The following is a 12264-nucleotide window of genomic DNA, read 5'->3' as shown; positions in this document are numbered from 1 at the left end:
AAAAGAGGGCCAAATATGAAATTTGGGGACACGCCAAGTACGCCCAGCGTAAGTTGGGATTACGCCCAGCGTAATTGAGTAAGTGACGCGGGTGCAAGGTTGAGTACGCCCAGCGTACTAGAGGTACGCCCAGCGTACTCTCAGAGTTCTAAAACCCTAAAATTAGGGTCAGCCACTATATAAGGAACATGTTGGTTCATACCCTAGCCTCCATAAGCTCTTCCTTAACCTCAAAAACCCTAGATAGTCATTCCACCTCCATTGTTGGGTGTGTTTGGCCTTGGAAAGCTTATTTTGGCAAAGGAGAGGCTAGAAGAAGAAAGAGGAAGTTGTCAAAGAAGGAGTTGAGTGGCTGGAGCTTATAGATCTGGAAATATATCATCTTTTGGAGCCTATCTGAGGTATAAAGCTTCTTCCTTGTAATTTATATTGCATAGATCTAAGTGTTGTGAAGTTTTGACATCATTCTTGTCCCAAAAGTCCTCATCTTGATGCATGTTTTGAGTTGGTCGAGATTATCTGTCCTTTCAGACCTTTGGAGAGGTCTGGAGTGAGAAAAATGAGGTCCCAAGGGTTGTGGTTGTTCCATGTGTGAGATATGTAGGTATTAATGGATTAAGACCTTGGATTAAGAGTTTTATGGACGTCCCAAGTGATAAAGTTTGAGACTTTATGAACCTTAGGCATATTTGGCCTAAGGATCTGAAGTTTGGGCTTAAGAGCTTAAGCCATTAAGAAGTTATGTGGACTTAATGAGCAGCGAAGTTACGCCCCGCGTAACTTAGGAGTACGCCCTGCGTAGCAGGTCAGTGCCCCGATCCCCAATTGCGAGTCAGCGTGTACACCCCGCGTACCAAGGAGGGTACGCCCAGCATACTCCCTCTGTTGGGTTTTTCATTTTGAGCCTTAGGGATTGGGCTGTTATTGGGCTGCTGGATTTTGGGTCGTGACTGGACATTATGGATAGAGTATTGTGGACCCATTAGTTGTATTGGACCATGGGTCTAGGCCCATTTGGTGAGGTGGGCCCAATTTAGTAAATTGGGCCAATAGTGGGCTTTGCTTTGGACTTTTGGACTCTGGGCCATTAGTGGGCTTGAGAGATTAACCAGTGTTGGGCCAGAATGAGTTAAGGGTAAATTGGTCAATTTATCCTTGGAAGGGTATTATGATTAGCCTAATGATTATTTGTGCTATGTTGGCTAGTTCGGGATTTTCGGTGAGTCGGTGATTCGAGAATCTGCTTCTTCAGTTCAGAGTTTCGGCAGTGGCAAGGTGAGTTATCCTCACTATATCAACAGGGTCTAAGGCACCAAGGCCGGCCCTTTATCGGATTGAGATCCGGGTATTTGTTGTTATGTTATTGCTTTGATATGGTTGCATCCTGGTAGCTAGGATGGTATATGCTAGTGACCGGTTAGGTCGGTATCCTGGTTAGGATGATGATATGTTATGTGATCTGCTAGATCGGCTTGTTGACTGTGAATTGTTATATGATTGTATGTTTATGTGCACATAGTTGTTGGACTGGGGTTGGGATGAGGCGGGTCCTGCTTTGTGTTGTAGGCCAAGATACCCAGGGCGAACCGGTTGTCCCGAATGCCCAGCGAGCGGTCCGGATATGTTGTAGGCCCCAAGAAGGCGGACCAGACGTGCCGAGGCTCGGAGAGTGGACCAGGTCGACTAAAGGCTCGGTGCGGGCGGACCAGTCATACTGTAGACTCAGAGAGTGGACCAGGTGGATTGAAGGCCCGGAGCCGGCGGACCAATCATACTGTAGACTCGATGTATATGGCTAGACTTGGAGGGTAGATCAGGTGGACTGTTGGCCGGTGCGGTGGACCAGTCACACAGTAGACCCGAAGTGCATGGCTGTTCTGTGATCGGATATGATATGACATGTTATGCGTGTATGGTATATGTGGTTGGTATTTTGGGGATATCTCACTAAGCTTTCGGGCTTACAATTGTGGTTTAATGTTTTTCAGGTTCTTCAGGAGACCTTGACAAGGCAAAGGTGTGATCGTACCGCTCCTCATGTTTATGTTGTGATGTGATTCTGGGAATACTCTAAATCAATTGTATTGAAAACCTTTTTGTAATAATTTAACGAAATCGGGTTGTTTTTGAAAAGTTTAAATTGGTTGGAATTTTTCGGTCGTTACATAACCCCAATGTTTTAAAACCGCTTTTTTTAGTTGAACCGATCGGGTGACCGGTTTTCAGTTCAACCGATTTTTTGTTTTTTTTATGTTTTTTTTTTTCTGCATATATATTATTATATAAAACCAAGAATTTAATATCCACACGTTCAAACAATAAAAATGCATATGAAAAAAATTGTAGATTAATCCAAACACATTAAAAAACACATTGTCGTAAGTTTTACATCAATCCAAATACATCAAAAAAACATAAAAGGTAATACCTAAACAAAAAATATAGTTTTAGCTTAAAAGTAACACATCAAGATCAAATCAAATTATGGATATTGAGACATTGGAGTGTTATATGCATAAATCTCACGATCGCTTAATAAATGAAATTCACTCTCAACTTCATCATTATTAAAATTAGGACTAGTTTCTTTTTCTACAATATAAAAAAATATAAAAAGAAATGTTAATGTCACGAAAAAAGATTAATAATAAACTAAAATTAGAACACTACACTAATATTTGTGGCCAAAAATGTCACCTTGTGTTTGAGAAGCCGGTTTATGCTCTTCTTCGTCAAACATATTTTCTAAATCATTGTAATCAAGTTCTCATTTCGGATCTTTTTCAACCACCCAAAAATCTGTCTTATCAATACATTCATAGTCAATAGGATCGTAAGACAGTTTATCAACCTTGAGTCTACAAAATCATTCACAAAAAAAGTTGTAAAAATAAAATGGAATTGCTATTAATTAAATATTTTATTATAATATAACTTACCTATTTTTAAACGCAAGTTGTAGTGCACATATACAAGATCATTTAGGTGCTGTTTGTTTTTTCGAAGAGAAAATGCGTGAAGTCTGCGGACCACCTCTGCAGTCCTCTGTAGCAGAAGAGGTGGAACAAATGGCTTAAGCATGTAATAAAAAGTATGTTTGTTTTTAACGTCTACAGACTGTTGCAGTAAGTTAAACTAAGGCGTGAAGAGGTTTGAAGCAGCTGGTTTAGTGTTGCGCCACGCAGCACACGCGCAACATATTTTAAGTCAGAAGTCTTCTGAAAAACAAACAGTTGCAAAGGGCCAAGTGTTGCGCGACACAACAAAAGTGGTCTGAAGCGGTTTTTAAAAAAAAACAAACAACACCTTAGTCTTTGATGTTCCAGCCTATTCCTCTTTATTGTATGAATCCTTTCAAAGACACTCCAATTACCTTCACAATCGGAAAAAGATGTGGTTTGGCTTAGTATTCTAATAGCAAACTTTTGTAATATTGGAGTATCTCCGCCAAATAACTTCCACCACTCATCTACAAATAAAATGGTAAGAAAAAAAACATTTCACAATAATATAGTTAATAATAGTATACAAAAGTTAAATGTGTCACACCCCCGAACCAGACGGCGGAAACGTCCGAGGGCTCGCGTGACTTTAATTGAATATCATCACAATGAATATACATGAATCATAACATAAACGTCACCATGCATCAATATATTACAACTGGAATTGTTCACATCAAGTACATTGTTTTAACATTACACATTCATAACATAAATAGTTTGAGTGCTTTTAACAACATAACATCTAACATTACTTCATATTACTCTTCCGCTTACCTGTTACCTGAGAATACAAGTTATTTTGGAAAAACGTCAACATATGAAATGTTGGTGAGTTCATAAGCAATGTTGTGATAAAATGATTTGTGTAGTTTGTAAAACCCAGAAAATCCGATATTTTCTGAAAAGACTTTTGTTTATCAAAGTGTGAAGATCCATAAGTTGATGCATGAATGATTTCAAAAACATATATATATATATATATATATATATATATATATATATATATATATATATATATATATATATGAAGGGTATTTTGTCTTATAGTTATAAAATTTCGAGCGAGTAGTGTTGAATTCCCCGGAAAACCCAATGTTTTCCGATGTTGAAATGTATTCGTGATTACTGATTTTTGTATTGACTTAACGAATGAATATTGATTAATCCACATTGTATATCGTCCTAATTTTGTCTACTTTGATTTCTCGTAAGCCTTAGCGAACAAAGAGAAGGGGAGCATTATGTCCCACTACTATCGTAAGTACTTTAGGCTGTCGTGGATGCGAAAGACACGATGGTCCAACTCGCATTTGATTAATGTGACCTTACTAGCTTTTTCTAACGGGACACTTTGGCCCAATAGCACATAAAATCTATTGAAAGTCCTTTTATAAAATATCTAGTAGCATATAAGCGTTATCCCTTTGGGCCCAAAGATCATGTTGGTGGGTTTGCAAGGCCCAACAAGCATGATTTGAAACTCATAAGCCCAAAGTTTGTAGGTTTATTCATCTTAGTCATCACATATCTATTGGAGAGTTTTGATTTAACGATTGTTGTTTTGTATTGATTCGAGACCGAATCAATTCGTTTATAACGATATTTGGTATTGAAGGTGTATTCATTTTCCGTTTTGTCGCTAGTCGGGTATCTTGTATTTTGTCTTAATGAATTAATTTGTTTAAAAGTATGATTTTGACCTTTTCACTACCTTTCTTTTATAAAAATAACACTTTTAGTCCTTTATATAAAAGAATTTCATTTTTAGTCCTTAAAACATTTTCTTGACACTTTTGTATCATAAACTTGTTGAAAAGACAGTTTTAACCCAAAATTTATTTTGTAAACAGCTTTAGCCCTTCTAGAATGGAGTTTCTCGGTTAGAACCCCATATTTCGCAACTTTTACAGTTTTGGCCCAAAATATAAAAAAGTTTACATTTTTTATCCTTTTTGGAATTGAAAAGCATTGTTGACCTTTGAAATAGTTTTATTTCACTTCTTATCCCCTGTTTTGCAGAATGTTACACTTCAGCCGCTTAAAACTTCAAATTTCGCAATTATAGGCTTATTGGGCCGAAAAGCCCAAATTTAGCCCATTAAGCTAAATTTTTGCATTTCAAGTCCTTTGAAAATTCTAATATTTAGAAAAATGATTATAGAAACTATTTTGACTCTTTTGACCCTCAAGAAACCGTGAATTGACAATTTTTTTTAGAAAGAGAATTTTTCAGTGGAATTGACAGTTTTTAACCCAAGTTTTGTATTTTTGACAATTTAAGCCCTAAAATGGGTTTTATGTTAGAATATGTTCCTCATAACCTTATAAGCTATTTTTCTTGACTTGTTTAGTGTAAAATAACTTAGATTATGTTTGTTTCCTTTCTCATGTCATAGATCTCGAGTTAACACCCCTTTTGGTTACATATTTATCACAAAAACACATAAAATCACACACATGCATACATAAAATCACACATAGCATACATATTTTCTTGTATTCTCCCCCATAAAACATATGAAAACCGAAAAGAGAGGGGTATGAAGCTCACCTTGAGTTGTGTTTTCGGTTTTGAAGAGAGAAAAGATGAAAATTTCGATCCTAGCAAGTCTTCTTTGTAGATCTCGAGTTTAGTGACTTCTAAGGTGCAACATCACAAGTTGGAATAGATTTAGAAGAGATTTTTGATGAAATGATGTAGCTAGATCATGGATTTAACATCAACTTACCTTAGATGATGTGTTTCTGGGAAAAATCTCCTTGAAAGCACCCTTAATCTCGAAAATTTGATGAGTGAGTGTAAGAATGTTCTAGTGAGAGTTTGAGAGAATGGAATGAATTTTTGTGAGTGTGTGTGTTGTGTTCGGCCGAGAGAAAAAGAGAGGAGAGACGAGAGAAGGTTGATGAGATGGTTGCATGGAAATATGGGAGAATGCATGGAAGACCATTAAGTAAAAATGAGTTGGCACATACAAAGTCAACTCCTCATTCTTTGTGGGCTTGGGCCAAGAATGGAGAGGGAAAAGAGAAAGAATTGGGTCTTGAGTGCTTAGCCCATATTATGACTCACTTTAGATGATGTTTGGGCCCAAATAAATCAAAGTGTAATTTTTATGATTCATTAGGGCTAAATTAAATTGGTTGTGACCCATTAAGGCCCATTAAAGTTAACCTAGTGTATTTTGGGCTCATAAGACCCAAAATTATTAGGTTTCATGTATATAAGTCCAGTTAGGGCCCATTTGAGAGTTCTAGGTTCAAGATGGATAAATTGGAAGTTTATTAGTCCATTAGGCCCAATAAGGAAATCCTAGTCCAAAATGGACTTAAGTTGGGATTTCAAAGGTTTCCAATTCTTTGTTGACCATTTGTAGGGATAGAATGAAGTATTTGATGAAGTTTTGTTGTTATAGAATAAGCATCATGCATGCTTTCATGTTATTGATTCATAGTTGTTATAAGTGTTGTAGTTACAAGGCCTCAAAATTCCTAGTGGTGACAAAATGTTACCTGGACGGGTACTAGTACGAGAAGCAATGACACTATATCTACCAAAAGTACCTTCAATGTCACGAAACTTGCCTAGAGATATTGTAAGATCTACAATGCTTGTACTGGAAAAATTCTTCTCAACCATATCGAGAACACCTTGAAACACCTCTCTCTTAGAACAAACGTTCTCATGATTATACTGAAAAACTGGATTTAACCAATACACTGCACAATGAATACTTTTTCTTAGCATTCTATCCCAACGACGATCAATTATGTCAGTATAAGGCTTGTATAATTCTTTCTTCTTCTTAAATAATTCATTTATCCTTCTTCTTGCCCGATACATTCCCTCATAAACATAACCCAATGCAGGTTTTTCATTTGAATCACATAACCGCAAAAGCCTTAACAAATGAGTCATCACTTTTACTATAATCAGACAATTTTTCCAAAAATTTTCATTCAAGACAATATCCTTACATTCAACCGCATTTCTCAGTTTCAACATCTTCTTAAAGTCGTTAGATATGACCATTGCTTGTAAATCGGCTTTATGGTCATACAGCATTCGAGGATACTAAAAGATATAGGAGGAGTGGCTCCCCGTCTAATGGTTTCACCAATAAGGGCACTGAACTTAAATATTTTGAGTTCTTGGAAGGCATCTTCATGTTCTTTGGTCCATTTGAACTTCTTATTTTTCTTTAAGATATAATAGAAAGGTTTGCACATTTATGAGGATCTTGAGTTGTGCATGTTTAGAGCTACTACTCTTCCAGTTAATCTCTGGATATCTTTGGTCGAAGTTGGGGATTTTAGATCAATTATGTATGTGGTCTGTTAAAGACTCGATTCTAGTCCCCTCTTAGTGACCATGTAACCAAGGAACTTTCATGCCTTCATTCCAAAGTGGCATTTCGATGGATTCGGTTTCATGTTGTATTCATCTAGTATATCGAAGGCTTCTTCAAGATCCCTGAGGTGATCTTTAGCTCTTTTAGATTTAACCACCATTTCATCAATGTAGACTTCCATGGTGTCCCCCAGTTTGTCCTTAAACATTTGATTTACCAATCTTTGGTACGTTGCCCCTGCATTTTTAAGACCAAAAGGTATAACAATATAACAATATATACTTGTAGGGGTTATGAAGGCAACATCCTCTTGATTGGATGGTTCCATTTGTATTTGTTAGAATCTAGCTGAGGCACCATGAATTTTAGTTGCTCATGACCTACCGTGACTTCTATTATAGAGTCTATGTGTGGAAAAGGGAAAAGATTCTTAGAGTAAGCCTTATTGAGATCCGTGTAATCCATACACACTCTCTATTTGCCATTCTTTTTTTGTACTACCACCACATTGGCTAACCACTTTGGGAACTTTACCTCTTTAATCATTCCCGTCTTGAGAAGTTTTCCAACCTCTTCTTGGATGATTTGGTTCCTTTTGGGTGAAAATTTCCTTCTTTTTTGATGCATGGGTTTGAAATAGGGATCTATATTAAGTTTATGAGTTATAATTTCTTTACCTATACATGTCGTATCCTCGTGTTTCCATGCGAAGTTTTTATTTCTATCTATAAAGAACTTCACTAAATCTTGTTCGATTTGTTCTGGTACCGAGGATCCTATGAGGACTTTGGCTTTAGGATCCTCAAGGTTTAGGGGCATATATTTTATGTCTTGTTCTCTTTCTTCCAGCACGTCTCGTTCCCTTTGATTTAATTGCTATGCTTTTTGGGGTTCCTTGGAAGACTTCATCGAGGTGTTATAGAACTCTTTAGACTCTTGTTGATCACCAATGATCTTCATTGTTCCCTATGGGGAAGGCATCTTGATTTGATGGTAAATCGATGGAACCGCTTTCATGTCATGGATCTATGGCCTACCTAATATGACATTATAGGAAGACAAAGCATCAATAACACAAAAGCGTTGTTGTAAAGCCCCGTTTATTTATTAAATAAATAAATTAATTAATGAACGAATAGTAGCCCTAAAATAAATAACTGAAAGTTTAGGGGGTTAAAAATATAAGTTCCGGATTAGTTATCAAGAATTCTTGAAGTCAGGGGCTCCGTGGTAATTATTGGAACTTAAGCTAAAAAGAATGTGTGGAGGAGGAACTAAAAATGTTACATGGCTGAAGTTTGATCATTCGGACCTAACTTGTAAAGGGTTTTAGATGGTGGGGTTCAAATGGTAACTTATGAACTGATTGTGAAAGGATTTCGGATGTTGGGGGCTGCTTTGTAAAATATGGCCTTACTTTGAAAGAAAAGAGGGAAGGAGGGGCCGATTATGTCATTATGGAAAGGAGTTTAGAGGGCCACCGGGTATATAATGCTTGTGGGAACCCTAACCCTAACGAGAGAGTTCAGCCGCCATGTGTGGAGTCAGCCGCCCCTTCCATTCGTTCATTATTCCGATGAGTGAGGATAGTCGTTGCTGCCGCTCCTTCGCCGTCCAAACACCACAATAGTGCCACTCTCGTACACCAATCGAAGTCGTGAGCCACCAGAAATGTTCCTTGACGAGTGTCGGCGAATCTGAGACATGCAGAGATCGACGCTGCTCTTGGGAAGGACCGATCGAAGGGCTGCGGTTGGGTCTTGGTGTTGTATCTGCCGCCATGCGACTGTTTCATCAAGGGTGTCACCGCGCTGCTGCCGATGTCAAGCCGGGGACCACCGTACACTCAAGATGGGGGCTGTTTCTGAACATCGGGGCTATAGGGGAGCACGATGTATTGCTGCTGCCGTTCGTCAGTCGGGATCCCAAGCCCTAGCCGTCATCCCCGCTGTTGGGGTTTGTTTTCCGTTCGATGAGCACCCCCAGGTGGGTGGCCGCCTCCAGATCTTGAGAATGGTGTGTGTGCGATCGTTATCTCGCTGCCACCGCTATTTTCTACCGCTTCGCCGCCGTGGCTATCGTTTCTACTTACTCCGCCGCCACTAGCCACCGTGAGAGGTGGTTGTGGATGTATTTATGGGTGTGTGTTCATGTGTTATTACTATTTACAGTTGTTATGAGATTGTATGTGTGCTCGGTTTAGCCGAGGTTCCCGGAAAAGCCACCGCCACCATACACCGCCATGTATGTGTGTTTACATTAGTTAGGGTGTGTGTGTGAGCTTTGGTATTTCATTGTAAATTGTAAAAGAAAATGGAATAATGAGAAAGAAACCATAACCACCACCGGCCGCCGTGTCGGGTGGCGGTGTGCCTTGTCTTGATTGTGTTGATTCGTTTGGAGGGTTTGAAACCCTAATGGGCCCAAGGAAGCCCTAATGGGCCTAATAAGACTTAATGGTCTTAATAAAACCTTAATGGACCCTAATAAAACCCTAATGGGCTTAATGACATTCTAGTGGGCCTAGTAGGCCCAATAAAGCCCTAATTGATCTAGAAGCCCAACAAGTTAATAAATGGGTTAGTCTTTGGGTTGGAAAACACTAATGCCAATTAAACTCTAATTTTTGAGAATTAATCGGGAAGCACACGAGAATTATTTAATAACTTGAGATATTAAATAATAAACTTTGGTAAAGATTAATCTAAGCGATAATGGACTTAATGGATTAAGTCCTTAATGGATTAAGTCCTTAATGGGTTAAGTAGGAAACTTAACCCTAATCATCATTTTATGGGAAACCCTAATTTCACTTGGGTTTATTGTTGGGCCTTCCTTTTGGGCCTGATGATCAGGTTATTAATGGGCCATCTAAAGTCAAGCAATTAGACTAGAATTATTTAATGGGCCTAGGGTAAGGCCCATGTAAGGGGCTTGGGCCCAATTTGGAAAATTGGGCCATAGATGGGCCATAGTTTGGGCCTTAATGATTATATGATGTTGGGCCTCAGAATGAGACCATGTATAGGCCTAGGCCCAATTTGGAAAATTGGGTCATGTGTTGGGCTTTGATTTCCTAGTTGACTTTGGGCCTACGAATTGGGCCTTGGGCTTGAATAAGCCAAGCTTGGGGTAATGTAATTATCCAAAGCAAGTGTTTATGGTTATGTAGTGGGACCCAATTATTAATTGGGTGATGTTTTGATATTGACAGATCGGAAATCTGTCGTCCAGCAGCTGGGGCCGAGTCTGCGGGACTTCAGCAGTGTGGGATTGTGTCTTCGGGACTTCAGCAGTGTGAGGTGAGTTACCTTCCAGTAGCGGTGGGTCTACGGCCACAATGCCGGCCCACCAGTAGGAGTTGTATGATATATGATTGTCTTTGTGATATTCATCTAAGGTTGCTACTACATGTGATATGTTTATGTGCTAGTATGATATGATGTTATGTGCTAGTGACAGTAGGGGGAGATAGTCCCCAGAGTACCAGTCGATAGGGCCGAAGGGGCGGTCGTGCCCACCCATGCTAGATAGATTATGTGATATGTGTTATGTGGTAGTAGTAGGGGGTGAAATAGTCCCCAGTATCCGGTCGAGAGGACCGAAGGGGAGACCAACACCCAGATATGCTAGTCAGTATCCGGTCGAGAGGACCGAAGGGGGAGCAAGCTCCCAGCTATACTGGTCAGTATCCGGTCGAGAGGACCAAAGGGGAGGCCAGCTCCCAGATATACTAGACAGTATCCGGTCGAGAGGACCAAAGGGGTAGGTCGGGCACCCAGATATGTCTGACAATATGTGTATGTTATGTGATTGTATGGTATGTGGTATGATGGGGGAACTCACTAAGCTTCATGCTTACGGTTTTCAGTTTTGGTTTCAGGTACTTCGTGTTTAAAGGAAAGGACCCGGCTTGATCGCAGCGCATCACACTATGGTTTTTCGCACATGAGATCTTTGGGATTACACTCTGATATTGTTTTATGATAACACGTTTGATTATTTCTACTTTGGTTATGACATGACATGGTATTACAGCGAAGGAAGCCCCGAGGCTCCCGGAGTCCCGAGAAAAGAGCCTTTCGGCTCGGGAACGCTGCTCCAGCGAAGCCCGGTTTTCGAGAAAAACCCGCTGTAAGTGAGTTATGCCTACCCTATCTTTAGTATAGCTTATGTTTTAATATAGTAACATTATTAGGAACTTATAAAGAGTATTTGGGCTATTATTATGAGTTATATTGAGTGTTATTTAAGGCTTATATAATAATAATAATAGTCAGACTATTAGTTTGTCGCGGTTATCGTTAGACTAAACCCTAGTGGTATTGATACTAGGTTTTATCGAAGGAAATTGCTTTGAAAGTATCGAAGCGCTGTCTGAGTGCTGAGTCACCACCTTTCAGGTGAGTGCATAGTCCCTTTCATCTTACACATAGATATGAAGTATTTTATATAAACTACGTGCTATGTGTGCATATTATCTGAATACTTGTTGTCTATGCCGGATGAACGTTTTATACATGTTTTAAATGATTTAAACTGTATACGTATTTTATATATACGAATATGTTGGGTATGACATGGGTAGATATGAAGTCAGAGGTGTTGATATGAAGTCACTTTACACTGAGAGATTTAAAGAGATGTAGATCACTAGTGTAAACAAATGTAAGTTCTGTTTATGCTTATGTTTCTGTATTAACGATGACATCCCAAACGTTTTAAGATGAATAAAATACGTTTCTTCGAAACGGTTTTAATAACGTATTTATCGTGTTTTTCTTGGAACAAATTCCGCAACACTTTCATTAAAAGAAGTACTCTAATTTTTACAAAGCATAAACAAACCGGTCTTTTCTGGCCGTGATTTTGGGGATGTCACAGTTGGTATCAGAGCATTAGTTTAAGCG

At 38.9% G+C, this 12264-nt stretch overlaps 1 protein-coding gene across 1 annotated transcript; it reads right to left on the bottom strand.

Moving 5' to 3' along the window:
* Positions 1 to 2482: 2482 nt before the first annotated feature.
* On the bottom strand, positions 2483 to 7068 carry LOC145098005 (uncharacterized). Its single transcript, XM_079035691.1, has 3 exons — positions 6516 to 7068; positions 3374 to 3469; positions 2483 to 2592 (listed from the first exon to the last, which is right to left on the bottom strand). The coding sequence occupies exons 1-3, from the start codon at positions 7066 to 7068 to the stop codon at positions 2483 to 2485; spliced, it is 759 nt and encodes a 252-aa protein (XP_078891817.1).
* Between the last annotated feature and the right edge of the window lie 5196 nt (positions 7069 to 12264).

This window comes from Lactuca serriola, chromosome 4 (assembly GCF_051521515.1).
Source record: "Lactuca serriola cultivar US96UC23 chromosome 4, Lser_US96UC23_V15, whole genome shotgun sequence".
Taxonomy (NCBI): Eukaryota; Viridiplantae; Streptophyta; class Magnoliopsida; order Asterales; family Asteraceae; genus Lactuca; species Lactuca serriola.
This window is presented reverse-complemented; position numbering and strand designations above follow the sequence as displayed.

Excerpts from the sequence above, each read along its gene's own strand:
- LOC145098005 (XM_079035691.1), bottom strand. The coding sequence starts at position 7,068 with ATGCTGTATGACCATAAAGCCGATTTACAAGCAATGGTCATATCTAAC. Across the intron at positions 3,470-6,515 it reads TCGTACTAGTACCCGTCCAG|ATGAGTGGTGGAAGTTATTT; the intron begins GTAACATTTTGT and ends TTTTATTTGTAG. Across the intron at positions 2,593-3,373 it reads ATCTTTTTCCGATTGTGAAG|AAAAAGAAACTAGTCCTAAT; the intron begins GTAATTGGAGTG and ends TTTATATTGTAG.